Source organism: Alligator mississippiensis, chromosome 1, assembly GCF_030867095.1.
Source record: "Alligator mississippiensis isolate rAllMis1 chromosome 1, rAllMis1, whole genome shotgun sequence".
Taxonomy (NCBI): domain Eukaryota; kingdom Metazoa; phylum Chordata; order Crocodylia; family Alligatoridae; genus Alligator; species Alligator mississippiensis.
In genome coordinates, this window is record NC_081824.1 from 159,506,785 (window position 1) to 159,531,427 (window position 24,643).

The window sequence follows — 24,643 nt, forward strand, 5'->3', positions numbered from 1 at the left end:
TCTATATCTTACCTCAAAGCTTATATAAAGGCTGCCCACATTGTGTTTCCCATTTCTTAAGCAGCGCCCTTCTAGGAATCGGTCAGTAGACTTGTGCATGGCTCTAATACCAGGCAGTAAACAGGAAGCAAAGTGCTGAAGAGCCAGAAATCAAGTAAAGAAAGTTGTGAGATTGCTGCTGGTGGATTTCTTGTGCATGCAACCTGCAGCACTCAGGTGAGTGCCAAGCATGCTGCAGGGAGGAATGGGTTAAAAGGCAGTTTCAACCCTGAAGTTTAGCAATTTCCAGGATCAGCATGGACAGCTGTCAGGGGAGCTTATGGGTTTTCAATGTAGATGGGTCAGCAGTAGGTTTGGGCCTCAGGGCAGCCTTATGGAATGTACCCAAAAAAAGGAGTACTGCCTAAATATAGGTTTATGAAAAGGATTTCCATAATTACGTAGTTGATGGTATGTTGCAGCTCATCAGGAATGTTTGCACCTTCTAATTCCAAACCAATAAATTACATAAATATGTTTGCACGTATTATTGTATAAAGTTCCAGAAACACTTTTATTTAAAAATGGAGCTGTAAATGCATATAACAAAATAACATACATAATAAATGTAACAAAAATAAATAAAGAGAATGTGTCCATACAAAATAAGAACATAGTAATGCAAAACGCTTATTACAGAACACAGAAGTGTAAACGCCTGAATGAACACAAATAGAATCTTGCACAAAGTCTAAACCTTTAATTTTTCTTAATTTTTTTTTTTCTGTTTTTCACTTGCATCTGTGGAAAAATTCTGTTCCCAAGCATTAAACAAAGGAAGGAATTATAGTGATGGTTTGGTGCGCTTAGTTTCCAACACCTGACCCCATTTTCAATGGTTATTTTTGCCCTTCTGCATCATTTCAACCCTTTCATATAGTTTCTGTGTAAACTAGTGTAGTTCAGGCCTCCACTGTTAGGCAGAGTGGAGTATACTGAGTAGTACAAGGTTATTCTATTTTCTTTTACGTTTTAAAGCGAATATATGAAACCATTATACAACATATTACTGGGTTCTTTACATCTCTACAAAAAAGTTTTTGCATTTTTATTAACTGGTCCAACTTGTAATGACTTCTGAAAGCCTGTACTATTTAAAAGTGTACAGAAAGGATTTTTAAATAAATGTCACATAGGATTATTGATGAAATATTAAAGACCGTTTCATAAAAGCTGCAAAACTGTATTTGTAACCTTAATACAGAGAGACCAATGCAAACGTAGGAAAATTCCAGTCTATTAGTTGCATTTAACAGAAATAAGATTCCTTCAAAATTACAGTGTTCTGGAAATACAGGGTTATTTACTTTTAGTTTATTATTTCCAAATGTTAAATTACTGGGAAAACTTCTAAGGAAAATAGGTTTATACAAGATATTTTAAATAGACCTGCTTTTCAGTGTTATAAGCAAAAAGTCTACATTAGCAGTCTTCTTCCAGAGTCCTTGTAAATGTGTGAGAGAGAGAGAGACAGATTTACTAGAGTCTACAGAAAAATATACAGAAGCAATTTATTTGCTTGGGAGTGAGCCTACTGATTAACCAAGTCATGACTACTCTATCTCCAAGTCTCCTGAAGAAAATTTTACATCTCATGATCATTCCAAGACACAATCATCTTTTTTGTAAACTTATGTTGCATTTGAATTGGTGACCAAATATAAGAACTCATTTGCCTTCTAAACGTCTCACATAGCTATATGTTTCCTATTTTCAACAAACATTTGGACAGAAATAAGGTTATTATTATTATTTTACTTTCATTAACATCAAAAAGACATTTTGAACAAGATCAGAAAGTGCCAAATAATCCTTTCAGAAAGTGGATTAAAACACTGCCGTGTTAAAACAGGTATGGTATTACCATTTTTTTTTATGTACATGAAAAGACTGTTTGCTCCTAACGATATGTTCACCTACTACTCCCAGCAAATTCTTAGTGCAAACATAATAGCTGAATGTTGTAAACCTCAAGACAACTTACACAGCAACAAAGTTTATATAAATCACAGGACTGTTTGAAAATTTCAGTTCACAAGAATGAATGTTTTGCGAAATCTGTCTTACCTTATATAGTAATGCATCATTTTACTCAAAGTTAATGTATCCTATATAAATCATCTCAGTCAGAATCAAATGCAACTGTTCAATAATTCTGTACAACCTTTAGTTGTAGAGGTCCATTTATAGAGCAGCTTACCAAAGGAGACTTGGAGTTTCAGTAACATAGGATGTTAGCCTGCTCACAGGTCCCTTTAAAAGCATGGCTTTTAAAAAGAAATAACATATGTGATGGAAAAGACTGCTGACATAATAATTCTGTTTGCAAAGCACACAACCACAAAGGGCAAACCTGCCACAATCTGCTTTTTCTACATTGATATCTATGCTTATCTGTATGGTTAGAAAAGGATTGAGAGACAATCAAAATATCACAGTTAAAGAAAAATGATTTAACAAAACAACTGCTATTCTGACCAAGCCTTTCTTTTCCTTTTTTTTTTTTTTAAATATAAAACCAATGTTATGATTTTATTTTTAGACATTCCAACAATAAAGGTATATATGTCAATGACGAATAACATCATTCATGTACAGTGGGATCTTCCTCTTCCCCATCTGGGTTGAACCTATTAAAATGTATGCTGAAATCAGGCTCTGGTTCAACATTGTCAAATTCAGTTGAAATGGAATTAGCAGCAGGTCTAAGAGCCCGAGCTTCTGGTTGACAGTTTGGTTGTATCTGAGGGCGGGTAGGGTGAGAAGCAGGACTGGACTTCTGTTTGGGTACAGCTGGTAAGACAGGGCTAGTGAATCCCAAGTTGCTCAGGGCATCCAAGGTACCATCAGGGTCAATCATAGCATTAATCACTAAAATGGGGGGAGGGGGGAAACAACAAAAAAATTAGTGTTTTGTGCTTTGAGAAAAATAGCTTTTCAATAGTCTTTGACACTCTTCAGCCATTTACCATGTTTTCTTTCAAACCCCTAAAATATGCACCTTATTTTTTGAAAGGCAAAATAAAGAACAAAAGGTCTTTCCTTGAAAATACCACTAGAGTACAGTATTTTTGCAGGGAAAACACAGGAAGTTGCAGTAGGGGTGGGGGAAAAACCTTGTGGCTGTTCTTTTAACCTCCTAGCTAACTCCCTGCAGGATATAGCAGGTGCTGCTAGCTGACCTGAACCGCCCAGCCCCTCCTCCTCAGCTGAGCTGGCTGGGCAGCCAGCAGCAGGAGGGGCACCTGGCTCCCCTGGCTCAGGTAGAGTGGCCAAGCAGTTCTGCTTCAGCACAAATGGCCCTTCACCTGACCTTGCAGGTACTGCTGGGTGCTCACCCAGCTCACCTTGAGAAGGGAAGTGCCAGGAAGTTCAGATCAGCCTGTGGTATCATGTTAGCTGAAAGCCTGACCCTAGTGCAGCTGAACCACTCTTCTACTCCAGCTGTGCGGTCCTTCAGATGACTTGGCACACACTGCTGGCTTCCCACCTGGCTTGAGAGGAGCTTGGCAGTCCAGCTGCTACAGGACTGGGCCCTCTGTTCCCCAAATTTCCTCGTGAAAATATTCACCCCAGTTTTCAGCAGCTAATTTTCAAGGGAAAGACTTAGGTCATAGTCAAGGAACTTTGGTAATTTGTATAAATATTGACTTTCTTTTTCTGGTTTAAAGAGTCTATAAACAATCCGCTAGAATCGAATACTCAGCAGTGCTCTCTTTCAATTATGTTGAGGATACATGGGAATGACACAAAGGGTCTGTTTCTAAATTACTGCTTTGATGCCAGATTATTGACAAAAGATGCTGGCCTTTTGGCTGCTGCAGTCTCAGACATTGGCAGATGGCACATTATTTAGTATATTAGTACAAGCCTTTATCTATGATAAACATTAATGCACCAGAGAAATTATGCACATTATACAATGCCTGGTGTGGCAGAGATGTTAGAAGAAGGGGACTAAGAAGAATTTAAGTCTTTCATCTCTTTTACATTTAATGGGCTTTAATTGACTATTCCTCATGTGTTATGAAGTGGGAAAAATTGAAATATCTAATACAAATTCACCATGCAATTAGTAATTTGATAATGTTTATCATACCCTTTTTTCTGCTTTTTAGTCTACATTGATATATGATCTTATACAACCTACTACTAGAGTTTCTAATTACCTAAATCAGGGATTATCAACCTTTTTTGGTTGATGTACCCCCCCAGAGGTTGGTGGAGAAGCAGGGAGTCCCCCGCCAGCTGGTCAATGGGCAGGTGGACAGCAAAACTGGAAGTGTTGGTGGTGTAGTGAAACCGGAAGCACCGGCGAAGCATGGCGCCAGAGAAAACAAAAGTGCCGATGGCACCGCAAGCAGCACAAAGTGCTGGCAGTCTCGCCCCCTGCTTCTCCACACCGCTGCCATGTACCCCTGGGGCCTTCCCACATACCCCCAGGCGTACATGTACCCCCTATTGACAACTCTGACCTAAATAATCATTCTGGTTTAATCTTTAATTTGTAAGTACCACTGTTTGTACACGCACCATTCTCTTTTGCCCTTTGAACCTCAAGTTTCTAAGTCTTTTTGAGATGAAGCGATCTAAGACAAATGCATCAATCTTTGTATACAATGTTACAGGAATATGAAATATTTAGTTTCTTACTCTCCCTCAAAATTATTTTTTACAACTGAAATTGGTCAGTGAGCGGGTATCTTATTTCTCCATAAAGATGTCTAGCCCATTTTCCTCAAATGTCTTTTTAAAAATATATATTAAAGACAAAAATACATTAAAAACTGGGCCAATCCTCTCAACTGAAATATAATCTAAATGTTAAAATACCATAGGTTCCCTTTAATGTGGGGAAATTCAGGTCATTAATAGTTTATACAATTACATTTTAACATTGGTGTTATAAGTAGAATATGTGTTGATGCATGCTTAGCCATTTCTGTCATTTTAAATGAGAGAGAGAGAGAGAGAGAGAGTGTGTGTGTTGTTCTGCTTCCCACATCCTCATTAGTTTGGACACAAGAAAATGAGAAAGAAATCCATTTATTTAGTATTTTGGCAGTTACATGAATTACCACAGACTGATTTATTAGTGTATTTACTTGAATTTAAGATGACACTGAATTTAAGAAAACCACCTCATAATTAGATTCTATACAAAGAAAATGTATAAATTTGTTAAAATTTTCCAAGTATAGAATCTAGTTATTAGAGGGTTGTCTTTAATTCATCTTCCCTACTGCTGTAGGGGGACAGGCAGTTGCAGTGCAGGTGGTATGGGGAGGTCAAGCAGCTTACCTCCTGCTTGTGCCTACTCCCTGCCACTCTTCTCTGTTGCCTCTTCTGCCTCCTCCCCTCCTTCCTTCCAGCCTTTGCTTCCTTCCCTTTGCCTCCTTATCTTTGCTCTATGCTGACAGGCTCCACCCCTGTTCTAGCCTAGGGCCCAGAACTGGCTGTGAATTGCTGCTACAGGCTGTGCTGAGTGCCCCAGGCTGCAGTGTTCATGGTACATGCCAGCATGGAGCAAAGGTGGGGTGGTGGAGTAAGAGGGCAGGCAGAGGAGCAGAGGCTGTGTGGGTGGAGAGATGTGGGGGAGAAGGCTACAGGGGGAGATGGCAGAGTGCAGGGGTTTTGCGGGGGGGGGGCTGTTATTAGCTGCCGTCTGCTCCCCTCACATTAACAGGGAGAAAAACCTGGTCTTAGAATCAAGTAAATACAATATTAGAAGTTTCTGTGCTTGATTTAGAATAGGTAAAATATATGAAAGGATATATACCTTGCAGTTGTTTCTCAACTCGTTTAAGCTCCTGTAAGATCGATGAAATTTCCTGTGGGAGAAGCAACCATTGAAATAGTCGGTGGTACTTTTCACAGAGAAAAAGTAGAATCATTCATTCATTCATTCATTCATTCATTCATTCCTGATTGGCCAGTTACCTGCATTAGCTACTTAAATGTGAATAGGGATCCAAAGCTCTTTCCATTTCTTGTTCATACACCCACCACAATCCAACTTCATCATGAGTAGACAATCTCTTAACAATATCAGAATTAAAAAATTCACAGTTTTGTCAAGATGTGGGGGCAATTTGTTGGTAAGCCATAGCAAGAAAGTTACAATATAAACCCAACAAAAGGACAAGAAGGTGACATGGTTCATGCCTGGTTTACTTGGGAATCAACCTGGCTTTGCTGGGAATCAAGAGAGTTTATAGTACAGGACAGGACAGAATTTTATTGGGACTGTCAGATTTATGTTATCACTATCTTTTACTGGAGCTGAGCATCCAGCTAAATGGTGCCCATGCCCAGGTGATCTTATTCTATATTGCAGTGCATCGCTCAGGGAAATTGGGTATCTGTGATTAGAGTCAAGCAATTCCATTTAGTCATAACAACTGAAACCACTAAATGTATTAGTGCTTATACTACTGCTTTGTTAACAAATGAAATAATGTATTATCCATTTCTTGTGGAATGCCTACAATAGGATTGGCACAGGTGTATCTATACTCCTGCCTCAGGAAATCTTTTAGACCTGAAAAATGTAGCAGTGGAATTTTAACTTCCATGGTGCTTTGAAAGCACACATTCTTTTAAAGCTGAGAACTCAAACAGGCTGATTTCCAGAGCCCTTTTAAAAGGATTCTGTACTGATAAATTAAATTTATGGAGTCTTGTTGGTGGCCAAGATAGACTTGAGCAGATAAACTTGGATTTGATAAATTGACCTAATAGCTTTGAGGAGGTTCCACATTTAAACCTGACATACACATCCCAAATAGCAGTCATAATTGCCATTAGTCATCTTTTGAGAACATCTGAAATAATAATAATAAATACTAGAATCCTATATTTGGTGCTTGACATGGAACAATAAACCATTCATAAAGCTAAATAGGAACTTGAAGTTATAAAGACATATTACCAAACAGGAAAAAAATCCTGAGAAGTCTTATCACTCTGTCACAAGAAACAAGCAAATTATAAGCCACCAAGTTAAAAACTTAAAAATTAAGAAATTTCATAAAATCTCTACTCTCTCTGAGAATCCTTAAACAATTATACACAAATTACATTGCTATATAAATGTTCCTGAGAATACAAATCATCATGTTTCTTGTAAGTAGACATTTACAAGTACTGAATTACTTACAAAGTTATAAAAAGTAAACTAAATAATTTATTTTTAACATATAATCAGTGAATTTGATCTGCCTTTTAAAAATGTAGTATGCACTATAGAAATTATGGAACAAATAATAAATGTCTAGTGGTTTAAGAAAAGAACAAACAAAACAATACAAAAAACCCAAGGTGGATTTATATCAAGCTGTAGTACCTAGTGGTCTAACAACAATGAAAGCTAAGAGCTAGTCAGTTAGCAATGCAAACATAACATTTCATAACCTCATACAAATATGTGTTGTTGTAAAGAGAGCTCTTCCTAAAATATTCATTCACCTACATTAAAATGCACATATGACGTTTTCTCACAAACCCCATGCCCCCAGATAAAACACAAAGCTTGTTTTGAGAAGGGAGAATGAAGAGAATAATTTATTTCTAGAGTCACGGCCAAAAGCTGACCACATGAAGCAGCTCACTTGCAACCAGCCAGCTCATGGGCTGCTTCAGGCAAAAATTAGTATTTTAATCATTGCACAGATGCTACTGAACTGGCAACAGCTTTGGCTGCTTTGCCAAAAGGTACTACCAATTCAGCAGTGGCTGTGAGGGTTAAAAACCAGACTCTGTCCCTGCGGATTGCTGGCCAGAAAAAAACGAGAAAAACCAAAGGCAGCCATTACAGGGTCTTCAGACCTCAATTCCTGTGAATAGATCAGTTTCTCCACTTACGACATGTATCCCAATTCTGAAGAGCTAATTTTGGGGGAAAAGGTATGTCTGGTAGCAAGTAAGTACAGTATTTCTTGAGAAACATTACATTTGATGCAAAAGACATAATGTAAGACCATGGAAAAATCCCAGCTAAAATCTTACCTGAAACCCAATCAGCTGCTTAAATTGTACGATATCTAAGTTATTCTTTGCTTAAAAGTATTTAAAAGAAGCTGCCTGTTCCCCAGCACTGACCTTCTAGGGGAACAAATCTCTTCAATAAGATTTTAGACCATTTTTCATCCAGAAAGTGAAACCAACCAAATATTTTAGTATGTATAATGACTAATTTTGTTGTTTTGTTCTTATGTAATATACTTAACATGAATAAACATGGAAGCTGATCTCAGCTTTTTTCCCCATAAGGAGTGCTAGTATATAGAGTGTTTTTCTCATCATTTTGCTTAACAGCCCTTTTTAACCAATTTAAGGGATGCTTTCCCTACATGCTTAAAATTATTGCTTTGTTTTCTCCGCTAAAGACACCATGCTCAGTCACTTCTGAATTGGAAACCAGATGCAAAAGAGGCTTGTTCCCTCTCAAAAAGATAGTTCTTCATACCATGCTTGAAGTTTTCACAATAGGAATTTCACCTTCAGCTCGTAACTTGTTTTCGATTTCTTCCCAGTTTCGGTCTTTGTCCTTAAATAATATTCTACAAACAAGAAGCACAACATTTATTTTTAAAATAGAAACAGTATTAAATGTACCATTTCCTTGAAGATCTAAAGACCTTTGATGTAAGGAAAATAGGCCCTGAAAAGATAAGTGTTGAATTTTGTGTTTGAAGTGCAGGCAGCTGCTACAGTACTGTCACTAAGACAACATATGAAGTTTTTACTATATCACTATTATTAACAACAAAAAGGCAGTCACAAATCTAAAATATCTGCATGTATGACTGAAAATATACCATAATAGGAGTCATACTTATTCTGCTGCATAGAACCATGTTTTTGGGGTTTTTTTAAATCCAATAGTTTCAGGACACACCAAAGATCTTATTGATATTTCACAACACTTGCAAATCAAAGTGAAAAAAATGAATGCTAACAGGTAAATGATGTATACATTTCATAACAGAAAAATGCAGCATTTCAACATGTAAAAACATGTTTGAACACTGAGGGCCATTTCGTTTTGCAGACTCACTTTACTTAATAGATTAATGGTGTATAGATTAATATCTATCTATCTATCTATCTATAGATATATATAGATCTATACAGAGATAGATATAGATATATGTATTAATAGGTTATAATACGTTAATACATTTGGAAATTCATTATGACATACTCTTTTTTGACAGTAGACTTTGGGTGTTTCTAATTACCTAGAACAGGGCAGTTTTACTTTTAAGTAGCTGAGGTCCAAACACACCACAGGCTCCAGCAGGGTGAGCTACAGGTCTCCTGGGCCACCCACCACACAGATACCACCTCTCTGGTGCAACGTGCAGGCACCATCTCCATCACTGCACTGTGTACTCAGTCCCATGCCCGCACCACTGCACTGCATACCTGTGCAGGCCCTACCCTTTCCCTTTCCCACTGCTGCACGATATTCCTGTGTCCAGTGCTGCACTGCATGCCCCCCTGCACTGCAGCCACTCGGCTCACCCTCAGCCTTCTGGGCCATTTTGTGCTGTGCTGGGGTAGAGGCAGGCATCAAAAGCTGGAGGAAGGAGCCAATGGGGTGAAACAAAATCCAAGCAGGAACCTGAGGGCCACAAATTAGCCCTTCACCAGCTGCATGTGGCCCTCAAGGCTGCCAGTTGGACAGCCCTGACCTAGAAACTTTGAAACAGAAACTACATATACATAATGTAGTAATATGAGAACAGGAGAGTCATCTGTACTGTGATAAACAGCTCACTTTTATTAATTACTTTATAATACCCCAAAGTGTACTAGCAGCTTCATAGATGGTTTCTTGTTTTCCTGCTGTAATGAATAGACTATTATCACTTGCTGCGTCACATAAATGTCATTTCAGGTTTTCAAACTTCTGTATCATTAACAAACAGGAATCCACAGATATTTAGATTACTTTATCTTTAATTAATTAATAAAAAACAGTACCACAGTTCACAAGAGAACATTCTCAAATTTGCCTTTCCTCTGAATGGTAGAATCAGGTATCAAGATCAAATGGAAATGCAGTTATAATCATTGTATCTTTTAGTAATATTCCAGAAGTAAAAGCAACATCAAATAACAGCAATGTCTAAATGTGGCTAGGAAAACAAAATAATTACAGCATAATCAAATGCCACACATTTTTAAACAGTTACTAGTTGGGTGAGGTTTCTCATAGGAAATTGCTCTTTTTAAAGTGAAAACTGCTACAGTGGATAGGAATTTGACACTTTGTAAATGGCAGGAATGTATACAGAACCTAATTGAGCTCTGTGCCTTAATTCCAGTCATCTGAAGCAGGTTTTTGGGATCAGCTTTCTTAGGTCCCTTTTGAACCTCCCAACTTCAATTACCACTGTGACAGAAGAATCTCATTCTTCAAAACATGTGCTCTGCTGTTATCAATACTTAAGTACTTTCAGGGAACCAAACATTTGACCTAGTTGCTCTCCTGATTTTGCTGTTGATCGCTCTGTTCATTACTGCCCAAAAACAAACCATAATTTCCAGAAGTTTTTTTGGCCAAATGTTTCATTAAGAAGTACTGTTCTAGTTCGGTGCAATCAAGGAAAAATATTAATGCAGGAAGGCAGGATCTACTGGACAAAACCAGAGAAAGAAAAGAATCAAAAGAATTTATCTTTTCAAGACAACAGAATTAACCAGCACGTTAGCAACAGTATACTGAAGAAAAGAAAACACCCTTGCAAAGGAACCCACCTTTTTTGGGGTATGGATAACTGCTATACTTGCATCACTACAAAAGTTCTTGTTCCAGTAAAACGTATGAACATATAGGCATACAAGCAATCTGCAATGGCCCAAGCCCTACAGAAAAGTATTTGGTTTGAAACAGGAACTTTCCTGTAGGGCTGTGCTTTTGTGGTGGAATGGAGGGGGAGAGGGAGAGAAGCTGACTCCCTGATAGCTCACCAAGCAGCAAGCTGTCAGGGAGCCCTGGTTGGACCCTGCTAACACCACCATGGTTGCCAGAGTGCATCTTGCCAGTGCTCAGTCAGTAGTGTTGGTGCTGCTGCAGAAACAGTCGCCCCTGCTCTCAGAGCTAAAGTCCCTGGCAGTGGCAGTGTCACAAAGAGAGCTCTTGTGTCCTCTGCAGAGCTGAAAGTTTGATTACTCTGAACTTTTAGGACTTACCTGGTGCTGAGGAGCTCCAAAAGAAAGCAAATCCTGTAGAACTGCCACTAAAGAGCAGCTCACCCTGGAGAAGTTTAGGAAACATTATATACAGAATCAGGTCTTTAGCCACACTTTTTCTATTTTCTAGTGGCATATTTTATCATTCTGGAAATCAGTGTAAATACAGTTTATCTGGTGCTACAGAATATATCTTCTTTTTCTTTATTCTTCACCTGAAGTCATAATTTTTCTTCATTTATTACCAATCTTATTGGGTACTGTGGAGGCAGTGGTAATGTAGAGATTTGTACATCATGTAGGGTATCAGCAGCCAGATCAGATCAGCACTCCTGCTGCATTCAAAATGTCCTTATCATAGAAAAATCTGGGATATTTAAACAAATAGATTCTAAATATTCTATTTTTCAAAATTTCTTCCAGAAGCAATCAACACTTTCAAAACAAATACAGAAATTTGGGAGCCAGGCTTAAATATGACAATTCTGTCTCTTTCCCCCCTCCTCCCTTTTTCTCATTTACCTCTCCTGCTGTATACCAAAAACTTCCTTCCAGAAGGTCAGCTGAATTCAGGTCTCTGCTGCTGGTTTCAACCTGACCTCCACTTCCACAGACAATGCTGTTTGTTACTCTGTCTGTCCTATTTCCCTCTATCTGCAGCTCTGCTCACCTTCCAGTCTTTCCCTTTTCTTACAACAATTTTATTCAGTCTCTTGTATTCTCCTTTGTTCAGCTTCTACCAGTATTTTCCTCGCCTGTGTCATCTTCCTCCCCCAATTCCTGCATATCCTCCTCTCACCTCCTGTTATGACTGGTATATAATGAAGTATAGACTCTTCCAGCTTCACTAAATAGTGACGTAGTACGATTCTAGGCTTTAAGAAGTCTGCATCTCCTAAATGCCTCACAGCTACCTTGGGTCAACAATAATTTATTAAATACCAAGTATATCTGCTGTCACAAGTACACATCCTTCCACTGGCAACTGATAACTATTCTAACTTTTATAAAACCGAAAATGCTAAAACTGAAATGACTTACTATGAAACTTCTGAGGCTGAAAAAATTGGGATTATTTAGTCTGGAAAAAAGGAGACTGAGGGTGGATTTGATAACAATCTTCAAACTGTGATGGTGACAGACTATGCTCTGTGGCTGCACGGGACAAGACAATGTCTTAAATAGCAGCAAGAGAAATTTGAGTTGGCTCTTATTGGATATCACCATGAAGGTCCTTTAGCATTGGAACAGACTCTAGAGAGATTGTAGAATCTGTCTTTGGAAGTATTTAAGAACAGGTTAGACAAACAATTGTCTAAGGTGGCTTAGACAAGGGTGATCCTACCTTGAGCAAGGGTTTGAACTGGATGACCTCCTGAGGTCCATTCCAGCTCTACTTTATTGTAATGCTGACATTTCTGATTAACATTTGGATAAAAAAGCCCAAATTTTGTTGTTGTTGTTTTTATGGAGGAAAAGGCCTCCTTTTATGGAGCAAAGTCTCTTTTGCTGCTATTTCTTCTGACTTGATTCCTAACATGCCTCACTTATTTTCACTGGTGCCTTTCTTTCCATCTCTCACTTCGGGGGATGGGGAAATTTTCTCCAATGCCTTAACTGACAAAATGAAGCTCTCTCCCTTACCTGCATCACACTATCCACCCTGTTCCAAGCATAGGAAACAGGAGGAACCTAGAAGTTAGCACTGACACAAAGCTACCCCTTACCTAGATTTTGCACATTTGTACTTTTAGAAGGCAAACTCTGTCCTGCTAAGATCACATTTCCGTTGTACAGCACGGGCTTAATATCACAAAATTCCATGTTTCTCATGACCAAACAAAACTGTCCTACTAAACTACTTTTATAATGGTAGCATGAGTGGCCACCATTATAATTAACTAATAAAGAGCTGGGGAAAAAATTCCAACAAAAATACTGCAAAGCAAGAAAAGTCAGTATATATTTTACCTTGTATGTGGATGTACAACTTCAGTAATTCAAGTGTTATATTTTTCATATAATATATCTCCCCTTTCTCCTTTTGAAGGAATAGCTCTGGGTCAAAATTTTAAAAGGAATTCCAACTTGCCTCAGATATTGTATGAGTTTATCAAGCAAGACCAGTTTTTAGGTGTCAGTACAAAGGCTGAAAGGCTGTGCACTGAAGTTTTGCTGCTTCTTTTTGGGAGCCCTCGATCGGAATGTACCCAACTGCAAATGCATACTATTAGGATGAAAGTGACAGTACCCAAGGCCAAAATTCTTTTAATATACATTTGACATAGGCAGCAGTATTCAGACACATATACACCCATATAAAAACAGTCCTGAACTGGTACAGATTATCAGGGGATTATACTGAATGCGCCAGAGAATAGCAGTGAAATTCCACCGATAATGGCTGATGGAACTGGGAACACTGGGACACAGAGAAAAATCTATAAAGGCTAAAAACACGAAGTAGAAAGTTTCAAAGAAAACAATTAATTAGTAGAAAAGAAATGTGCAGAAATTCAATGAGGAGAACAGCATGAGAGACCCTGAAGGAAAGGATTGAGCACCTGAATTGGATGCAAGAGAAATCCCAAAATGGAATCAGAAGAACAAAGCAACCTGGTCAGCATAATAGGAAGCTAGTAGAACAATAAAACATCGAGCTTCTCTTGTTTGTAGTTTTTTATCTACATTAGCTGAAGATGTGAAAAGGGAAAAATGGGAAAATTGTGGAAGGCCATGATTGTTCCAGGAGTGACATTTGTTTCTTCTATGTGATGGGATTCACTCATCATAAGGGTGGATAAACCTGTTTTTCAGTTATAGAATTATGACAGAGATTAAATGCTTTGCTGGTTAATGAAAACAATATCCTACTAAATAATGTTTATAATTAACACTATATCTTGTTATTTAAAGTAGTCATATAGGCCAAAAGACTTCTAAAAAGATTTTACTTGATTTTCCACTCAACCACACCACTCCTACAAGAGAAGAAAAGGAAAATAAAGCATATATTTGGCTCATTTAAATTTCTACAGTATCTTTACCATTCCAAATAGAATATTTAATTTCTCTGTCTGCCTTTGTCATTATAAAAAGTCTGTTTACTATTATCAACACAATGCCATCCTCAGATACAATAATGCCTTTGTTGTGTCACATTGTGTGCTGAATGAATGTAATTCAAATTTTGGTAATTAATCTCAGTCATTACCTGAGGCATTGTAGGCAAATTATATACTGCTTTTCCCCCCACCAACCACATATTTTATCTGATAACTCGCACAAAATGTTGTATATAATGCACTGATATTTTGTTTCTATTCCATTCATTTTTAAATACTGATGGTTAATTATGAGCAGAAGTGAAGTGGGATATTCGAGTTCCAAATCCTAAAATTCTTCTGCCCCTACCAGCCTAAGTGAATACCATACTGTTGTACATACATGCAACAGTCAAGTGATTAAAGGCAGCTTGTGTTCTTGAAGACCATCTCTCATTTTTGCGCATCTAATTTCTTTTAGCTTTTATAATACTTTAGGAAAAGATCCCACTAAATACATTACTTTACTACAGGGCTGTCCAAAGTGGGGCCTTCAAGGGATTAAATTGCAGCCCCCAGGCTCCTGCTTGGCTGCCACTACCCCTATTGATCTGGCTACAACAGCAGCCAGGGGCTCCAGGCTCCCTCTTCCTCCTCCACTGCTCTGCTCCTCTTCCTGCTCTGCCCTATTTTTGTGTCTGTACAACATGTGGCACAAGGATCAGGGGATGAGTCTGGGACTACATGGGCAGGCACTGCAGCAGCAGGGGCATCTATGTGGTGTGAAGCCCACGGACCTATGGCTCACCAGAGTGCAGCCAACGGGGTGTGCAGCTGCAGCTGTTTGAAGTTGGATAGCCCTACCTTACTGTACAGAAAACAGCTCAAGAGAAAGAAAAACACCACAAAGGGTGAAGAACACCTCTTACACAGAGTTGTCACAACCCAAAGTTGTGATTTGTTGTTTGTGTGCGCTTCGGCAATGCTAAATTATGTTCCCGTTAAAATTACAGTTTCCTTGCATGGTAGAGTTCTCTGCTGCGGGAGAGAACTCTGGTGCAACGGGGGATTTCCCACCAATTTGCAGCTTCTTTGCATGGTGCATTTCTTTTGCATCTCAGAGATGCACAGTGCAAAGGAGTTCCCGCCATTTGTATTTAGATTCGCGCCACATTATTGGCCGGTTCTAAATGTAGGCACACGTGGCGGCTAGCTATTGGCTTGCTAGCCGTACAAAAGGCTTGGGTAGCTTCCGCCCAAGCCGGAGAGAGAGGAAAACTGGAGAGATACAGAACTCGCCAGGAGGAGGAGACATCGTGCTGTGTGAAGATCTCCAAACGATGTGGACCCTTGCGGACCCAACGTGCCTTTCTTAAGCAGGCAACAGAGGTCTAAACAGCCTCTTGCCTCTCCCCGTTGCCGAGCGCAATCCTAGACGTATCCCTATCCTATATGCCCAATTTTCGAACCCACGGAGTCTTAACAGCTCTGGGGGACCTGGGAACCAAACAAAACCCACGGAGGTTCAGCCACTCCGTGAGGAAAGAATTGCCGAACCTGCGGAGCCTATACCACTCCGGGGCCAAAGAACCAAGTTTGTCGGAGTCCTCCAACGAGGATTTAAGCGGAGCTGCACCTGGAAGGCTGTCCAGCCTACACCGCGACCATCTTGGGTGTAAGTAAATAATCTTTTCAATCAACCACTACGCCTCCGTAACTAATTCTAGCTTGCGCGTACCTTACCACCCCGCGGTTTTCTCCGGGCCCGCGTGCCCGGGCTGCTGGCCACAGTCCGCGTGTGCAAAGACGGGCCTGGCTCGCCCCCAGCCCACCCAAGTGTAAAGGATAAAACGTATTTGTAACTGTCACCAAAAAATGCTTATAAATAAATATAAATAAAACAATTATCTGTACACTTGTAGGTCCAAAGAGTCCCGGTTATGGAACAGGATTTTATTGCGCTAAATGTTACACAGACACAGAAGTGAAAGGCAATCCCTGCCTAAATAAGTTTATGGATGGATAGGTGCAAAGGAATACAAGAAAATAATGAGAATACATCGATCAGCACTATAGACTACAGTCCCAGCACAGCAGCAGCCTAACCATTATGAAGCTAAAAACAGGAAAAATGTAGGGCTTATCTCCTTCACTGTAGGGACTGATCCCAGCACCAAAATAGGGCCCAAATACACTCCAATGACCCATGATCTTGGGTATGCTCCAAGCCTGGAAGTTTGCCAATGATACTGCTCTATGCTCATTGCCCAGCATCTTCCTTCATGCTGGAAACTCAGGATTCTAGAGCAAGTGGGATGAGCCTTAGCAGCCAGTTTGGGTGGCCAGGCATGCTCGAGCTTCACCCATTGTCAAAAGTCACCACTGCAGTCGTGTATACAAACCTTTAGTGGATCTAAAGACAGAGCTTAGTCAAAAATTACAGCCAAGTTATGAGTTTCAGTGACTGGAAGAATATTTGTATTGCACAAGATTACTAAGAAGGGAAATAAGGGTCAGTTTGGAAAAAAGTTTAGGAGTTTTGCTTTGGCTATAGTGCCCTTGAGCTGATGACTAAATATCTACAAGGTGTTAGTCAGTGGGTGGGAGGATGGGAACTATCTAATTAACATTCTGAAGGAGCAATAAGAAAGCAGCAGGAAACAGTTCAGGCAATGGCTCAGTCACAAAAGCCAAGAGAGAAAAGGATTGTGGTAGACGATGTTGAAAGTGGCCGATAGCTGGAGGAGGACAAAGCAGAATTATGGTTCTCTGTCTTGATCAAGAATTGGTCAGACCGTGGCAACGTAAACTAGACTGGAGAGGGTGCAAGACGACCTGGAAGAGGAGAATTCCAGACAGTAACTGTAGACAGTATGTTCAGTGAGCCTCTCTCAACGTGCTGCTGGTGGCCATCATGTTACTGAACACCTGACACTGGAAATAAGAAGTCCCCTCTGTTGATCAGTTTCTAATTTACTTTCACATAGCTTCAATAATCAATTTTCTTTGACTGCTGCCTTAAAAAGGGGGAAAATGGTAGTAATACATTGCTAACCCATGGTGATCATCTAGAAGGAAAAAAAGAGGACCAGTGCTGGACACAGCTGTAAACATTTTGTTAAAATTCTTATGTTACCATGTTGTCTCAGCTACTGTGTCCAAAGTCGATTCCTTTAAAATGAGAATTTATCTTTCTTGAAACAGGTAACCCCTTCACACAAAGTTGGGATCTAGACATGGGGCTGACTTTTGAAGGAGTGATATTTCAGGGTTTGTTTGTTTGTTTTAACAGCACAGTTTTGTATATTCTAAACAAGAGCAGAACATCGGCTTCTTTGTTGAAGATACCATTTCTTTCACAAAGGTTTTGTTTCAATTTCCTCCATCTTTTTTCAAATCATACAAAATATTTATATTAGCAGTAACTTCCTTCCTAGCATGGAATTCATTCACTTCAAAAGCACAAAGATTTACTGATAACTGGAAAGCTGCTGTAATATTTAACTTTTAAATACTTAAGTATATTCCCATTATAGTATCCATATATTTGCTCTCCTGCGCATCAAGTATTTCACTGCTACTAGCAGGAATTGGAAATCTAATGAGAAACTTCTTTTAGTGATAGAAAAGTGCATCCTACCTGATTTTGCCAGCTGTTTTGTCTATGGATTGTCTTATCTTCCGAGAAAACTGGAAGACTGATGATAACAGCAAGCTGTCTCCCATAACCTGAAATTTTTTTTTTTTTTAAATAAAGGAAAAAATATTTAATTCTCAATAAGTTACTACAATTATGCAGACAATTCTGAATGTTCAAATAAAGATTTTGTTCTCCCCACCCAAATGAATACTTAAAACATTTGAGTATTCATTGATTATTCCTGAATATGAAAAGCTAGTATCACAAGGATGTCCAGGTCATGCTTTAAGAAAGTGCTAGGCAAGTGTTTTCCCATGCCTGTTCAAATACACTTGTTGCCTTACCTGAAATTCCCTTATTATAATTTCCTCTCCAGAAGCAACTGCCAACCACATTAGAAACGTGATGATTCAGTGACATTCATGCATGCATGCACACACACACGCACACACACAGAACTGAAATTGAAAACAAAGTAATTTTCACTTGTATACTGTGTTAGATTTTAAACTCAGATCTACAAGTAAAATAATTTAGTTTCCTATGCAACTCAACAGACCTCATTTTGTCTTGCATACAACAGTTCTCTACCTAGATCATCTTCCTTCCCCTGCCTATCGCAATAATATTGGCACACTAATTTGTGTGGTTGTAGACAGCTCTTAGTTCAAAAATGCTTTTATTTCCATTTAGAAAAAACACTGGTTTGAAAAGCTACATTTTTGTACTGCAGATTGGATAGGATAAAAGTTTGCTATGCTCTACTTCTCACTGGCAACTATATCATTTGACTTTGTCTTGCTGACCTACTTTTAGCTCAGTCTTTTATCATATATTATGATGATGATGAAAAAATGGCTGAAAATTGGAAACACATCTCAAGAAGTGCCAAAGAATATTTATTGCTTTAGAAGCCTCAATTCTAAACCTGCTGGTAAACAAAAAATGTTTACTGTGCAATTATTTCTGCTTATATCGAGACCTTACACAATTCCCTTAGTTACTGTAACCATTATACTATTTTAATATACCTCAGTTCCCACCAGATATACTTTTTCTCATTCTTCTTGGAACCCTTTTGGATTTAGTGACATCTTTTTTTGTACTGAAATCCCAGACCTGTTCACAGTGATCTCACTGGGCCAAAATATGTGATCTCACAGAGCCAAAAGAACCATTGCCTCAATGACCCATCATATGGTCCCATTGTATAAAAAGTCCAAGCCAAGTCTTTTCTGGATTACTGTATGACATTGCAAGTCAGTACCCAATCTGCTGCCTGTTACTACCCACTAGAACTTTTTGTCAGGTTAAATCATTTTCTAATGGAATGCAACCAAATCATTTTAACAGCTCCATGTTTTCTCTTGTTATTTCCCGATTTTCATAGGAACATAAGAAAGTGGGGCTGGAAGGGACCTTGTGAGGTCATCCAGTCCAGTCTTCTGCTGAAGGCAGGAGCATCCTTGACTAAACTATCCCAGCCAATGGTCTGTTAAGGGATGGAGATTCCATAGTTTTTCTGGGTAGTCTGTTCCAATGCTTCACCAGCCTCACAGTCAGAAAGTTCCTCCTAATTTTCAACCTAAAATTTCCTCTGCTGCAGATTGAGGCCATGGCTTGTAGTCGTGTTCCCTAAAGCCACAGAAAATAACTTATCTCCATCTTCTCTCTAATCACCCTTCATATATTTGAAGTCTGTTATCAAATCTCTCCTAAGTTTTCTCTTCTGCAAACTAAATTACCCTAGCTCTTTCAACCTGTTCTTGTAAGACATGCTTCCCAGCGTTCTAATATTTTTTGTCACTCCACTGGACTCTGTCCAAACTATCCAGAGTGTTCTTGAAGTATAGGGTCCAAAACTGGACCAGAAAACAGTTCACCAAATGAGGCCTGACCAGTGCTGAACAGAGTGGAAGAATCATTTCCCTTGATTTGCAAGTGACATTTCAGTTAATACAACCCACATTTTGTTGGCTTGTTTTTCAACAAGAACACACTGTTGGCTCATATTCAATGTACGGTCCACCGTAAGTCCAAAGGCTCGGCAGTACCACAGACTCGTCAGCTGTTTCCCACCCTGTATTTGTGCATGCCATCATTCTGTCCCAAGTGCAGGACTTTGTACTTGTCCATGTTGAATTTCACCTGGTTGACTGCAGACCATTTCTCCAGTCTACCCAGATCATTCTGGATTGCTGTCCTACCCTCCAGCATTTGAAAGTCCACCCAACTTGCTGTCATCCACAAATTTGGCTAAGCATGCATTCAATCCCATCCTTCAAATCATTAATGAAGATGTTAAACAATACGGGTCCCAAAGCAGGCCCCTAGGGATACTCACTTGATATCTCTTCCCAGTTAAACACTGAGCCATTGATTATTGGTCATTTAAGCATGATGATCCAAGCAGCTATGTATCCACTTTACGGTACTTTTTTCTACTTCGTATTTCCGTAGTCAAATCATAATACAGGATAATCTGTTATTTTAACCATATGTATCTAATAATACATATGGTTAAAATAACATATAATGGTCCCAACACTAACTTCAGTGACACCTCAATTAGGTCTCAATTTCTGATTTTACTACAATGTATCTGGCCTTCAATCCTTTGACAATGCTTACATCAAGGCCAATCTGTATTGCCTAATTTTTTATTGAGGTTCAGATACTCTGCTTATTGATTTACATGACAAACACCAAAAACCTGAAGGCGTTTTACAGGACTATGCATTATTAAATGCATTATCAAAGAACTTGAAGAAAAAGAAATGTCTTAAACATTTTTAAGATATGGAGCAAACTATTAAATGTATTTAAAAGTGCAAGGTATTATACCTAATAGAAACTAAAAAGAATTGCATGTGGCCCAAAAGACACTATGATGGAACATATGCTTTAAATTACAAGGTCCAGAAAGGAAACACAGGTAATCATATCATTCCTTATAGCTAAGAACTTTAAATTCAAGAAAACTCCAATTTTAATCCTAGTGAGAATGGGCTATAAAGAATTCTCAGGTGAAGGCATGTGTGAGAAAAGTTCTAAGAAAATAAACAAAATCTCAGTAAGATCCAACTCCACTACTGATTCAGTGAAAGAATATTAAAGTTAAGATTCTTAAGAAAGACTGATATGGGAGGATGATTCTTCTTCACTGAAGTCCCTTCAAGGACAGTGGTGCCAAAAATCACAAACACATCTAAGCGATGAAAGGGGAAAGTAAAGGTCAAATAGGTGCAACTAGTGAGCACTAAGTATGCTAGGACTAGAAAGATACTGGAAGATAATTCCATTTCACTAAAAGCAATGGCAAGTAGAAGAGGTTATGTACTTAAAAACTAGGAAACCATCAGGAAGTGTCTAAATATAAATGGGAAAACACTAACAACAAAACAAACTTTAAAAAAAAATAACTCAACTGCGAAAAACACAGCCAAAGTTGAGAGATGGGCTCCTGAATCCAATGAGCAGAAAGGAAAAACAGGATCTGCTGGGCAGGATCACAGGATCCTAGGTTCTTGCAGTGCAGCATTGTGTACATATTATTGTGGGTATCTGTGAACAGAGACTTAATGATGGACAAGTCTTTAGTAATAAGACAAATACTTCTATAGGAAATGCTAATTTAAACTTATGCTGGATGGATTCACAGGAATGTTAAAGATAAAATATAAAAAGGAGAAAAAAATATCCTTTACTCATGTTGGAAAAAAAGTAGCTTTGGGCTTCCCTCTAACCACATGGCTAACCAGATTCAGATGCCTATCACACATGCTTGATCTATGAAACAATCATATAGTCTTAGAATAGGAGCAGTAGTTGTCCACTTTATATTTTTTAAGTATAGGCATATGTGAGCTACAAAAGAAAGGAAAAAGAAAAAACATCCTTGTTTGATTCTATGAAGCAGATACATGAAAAAAAAAGTTAATTTATACATACACATGACTGCATTTCTCAGTTTTAAATGAGGTTGGTTTCAGGTAAATTTACTGTCTATGTTTTCTAATCACTCATTATTAAATTCATCTCCCACTTCTCATCTACCAAGCTGAAAATGATGCTGAAATCAGTGCTGACTGTTTATGATTTTTAAGTGTCCTTGAAACAGTGTTCTGTTGCCAACTGACACTATAAGCCACATCCTACTGCGCCTATCAGGCATCTGTGTGTGATCCTATTCCACCTGCCCGAGTCCCTTAAGAACAATTAACAGAAAAAGTGGGTGAGTCCCTTCTCCATTTTTTGTGACTTTCTCTTTGAAGACATATTACTAAAGTAACAGTTGTTAGGGACTTTAGCAGGGTGGAAGAGGTTCACATTTAGACACTGTATAGACACTTGCAGACTCTGTCTGCAAAGACAGTAAAATCATACAACCAGAAAATGATTAACTATGTGTTGTGTATCTAAAAGCTAGAAAAGTGCCACAAAAGCAAAGCTAGCGTGACTTCTTTAAGGAACAAAATTAAAAGCAACCTGTGGTTAATTACTATGTAACATTGAGCATGACTAACTTAAGTGTAAAAATGCACATTGCTCACATGCTAATTATTACATGCTAATTTTTAAACATGATTTAAAAAAAACTAGTCCATTCAGAACAATAATTTTATTTGACTGCAGTGTAATACATCACTAGTTTATCCTCCAGTCCCCAAATCACTGCCAGCATCGGGAACAAGCAAGCAAGCAAGCCTTGCATCTGAGATGCTGATTCATGATGATAGTTGTGCAGATATGAAGTAAGCATGTTATTAGAAAGAAACAGTGGTGCATACTCACTTCATCTCTGCTCCAGGTTCTCCTCCGTGTAATTGTTGGGGGATCATGTGCTTCTGTTAGCTGAGGCTTAGAATCATTAGACCGACCATTCCCTTCTGGTGGTTTGGCATGCACTAGTGGAGGAATTTTTCTGAAGTTTAGACTTTCATCAAATACACGATCAACCAACTGAGACACGGGGAGAAAAAAAGATTCATTTAGTGAAACAGATGCATTTTATGAAACCTAATGGATACATACAAGGTAAGTCTAATTCTTCTCCTGCTGAAGTAGTTTGCAGTAAGATAGCTACATAAACTTTGTTTTTATCATAAATGTGTTAAAATACATATTTATTAATATAGGGAGAATTTTGGAAAAGAGAATAGCATTTTTTCAATATCAGTAATACATATATTGATGTAAATTTGACTGCTCCACTGAGAAGATTTTTCCTAAATATAGGTGACATGAGAAGATCCTAAAAAGTTAAAATTAAATTGCCATTTAAGTCAGCAATCTACACATTTTACTCTCACATTTAATGCCAGATTTCCAAAAAACTAATGGAAAGAAACTTTTTAAACTCAGCAAATAGTCTTTTTCTGGTTAAAAACACTGGAGAGGGAGGGTATGGAGAATCCTATGCCTACTTAAATGAGATACTGCCACCTATGGTATTCTCTAATATATGTGCAATTTATGTTAATCTTAAATAGAAAGGTAAATGGAAATATATTTATGGAGTAAAATGTAAGTTAATATGATCTAACTGGATCTAAGAAAAATGCATATTTATGTAGGTGATGTTGGGTTGTGAATGCAAGAGACAATTACTAATCTACATGGGTTTAGCAAATTACACGCCATTCAGAACATCCACACGTTATTTGCCATTGTTTATAATATTTCTCACACAAAAAAAGTCTCATACTGAACACAGTCTATTAATAAGTTAACCAAATTTTACATAGACTAAAATGATTAAACTTATTTTGAATGAAATGCAACAAAAAAAAACAAAAATACAGTAAACATGTACATGAAATAATGTGAATGATTATATGGTGGAAATTAAGTAATTTTTAATGTCTTCTTAAATGTATGTAAAAGAGCTAAGACCTGTGATTGTGAATAGAACAAGTTAGTTAATACAATTTAATACACAGAACAACAAAGGAAGTCAAAGAAGAGAAAGATTAAACAGCAGCACAAGGCAAACTTCATACAAGTTAGTTCTTTATAATATTAGGGAAGAAGAGCTAAAGTTAGAGTTAATTGATGCTACTAGAGGTGCACTGATACATCGGTCCGATATCAGATCGGCATCAATATAAAGAAAATTTTCTGTATTGGAAAAATCGGTCCGATTAGGGTGATAATTCCTCTGATAAATGCCCGTGCATGTGCGCTACGCAGCCGCAGCACAGCATGTAGGCAGTATGGAGCACAGCCTGGCAGTGTGGAGTGCCGCATGCAGCTGGTGTCTGGTGTGGTGGAAGTGGAAGGGGTGGGGGGAAGTGGAAGGGGTGGGGGGAAGTGGGGAAAGGGCCATGAGGGGGGAGATCAAGACTTCTGTGGTGAGGGAGGGTGTGGGGTTGGGGTTGGAGCTGCTCAGCCAGGGCCAGGCTGAGACAGAGGTGCGGCTCATTGCGGGGTGCGGGAAGGCAGGGGAGCAGCTCCTGCCGATGCGAGTGCCTAGTCTGGTGCTCATCTGGCAGCTCCCTCTGCTGTTCCCACTGCTCATCCAGGAGGGAATGGGGGGGAGGGGCATGTGCCCCTGGATCTGCGCGGGACGGGGTCAGCTGGGGCTGGGCTCTTCCCAGCTGGATGGATCCGGGGGTACATGCCCCCCTCCATGCCCTCCTGGATGAGCGGTGGGAGCTGCCAGATGAGCCACGTGCAGCGGAGGGGCCTGTCCCTGCCCCAGCCTGAGGCTGCAGCC

The 24,643-nt window shown here is 38.9% G+C and overlaps 1 protein-coding gene across 12 annotated transcripts in view; it reads right to left on the bottom strand.

The window, feature by feature from the left end:
• Positions 1–526: 526 nt before the first annotated feature.
• Positions 527–24,643, bottom strand: part of CEP170 (centrosomal protein 170) — a 181,111-nt gene continuing 156,994 nt past the window's right edge. For all 12 annotated transcript variants that reach the window (XM_059715932.1, XM_059715908.1, XM_059715935.1 and 9 more), the window contains 5 exons: positions 22,720–22,887; positions 17,926–18,014; positions 8,507–8,600; positions 5,819–5,870; positions 527–2,910 (listed from right to left, as the gene is read on the bottom strand). In XM_059715932.1, the coding sequence (XP_059571915.1) occupies positions 2,624–2,910; positions 5,819–5,870; positions 8,507–8,600; positions 17,926–18,014; positions 22,720–22,887 (690 nt within the window). In that variant the 3' untranslated portion in view covers positions 527–2,623. The remainder of the gene's footprint in view (positions 2,911–5,818; positions 5,871–8,506; positions 8,601–17,925; positions 18,015–22,719; positions 22,888–24,643) is intronic.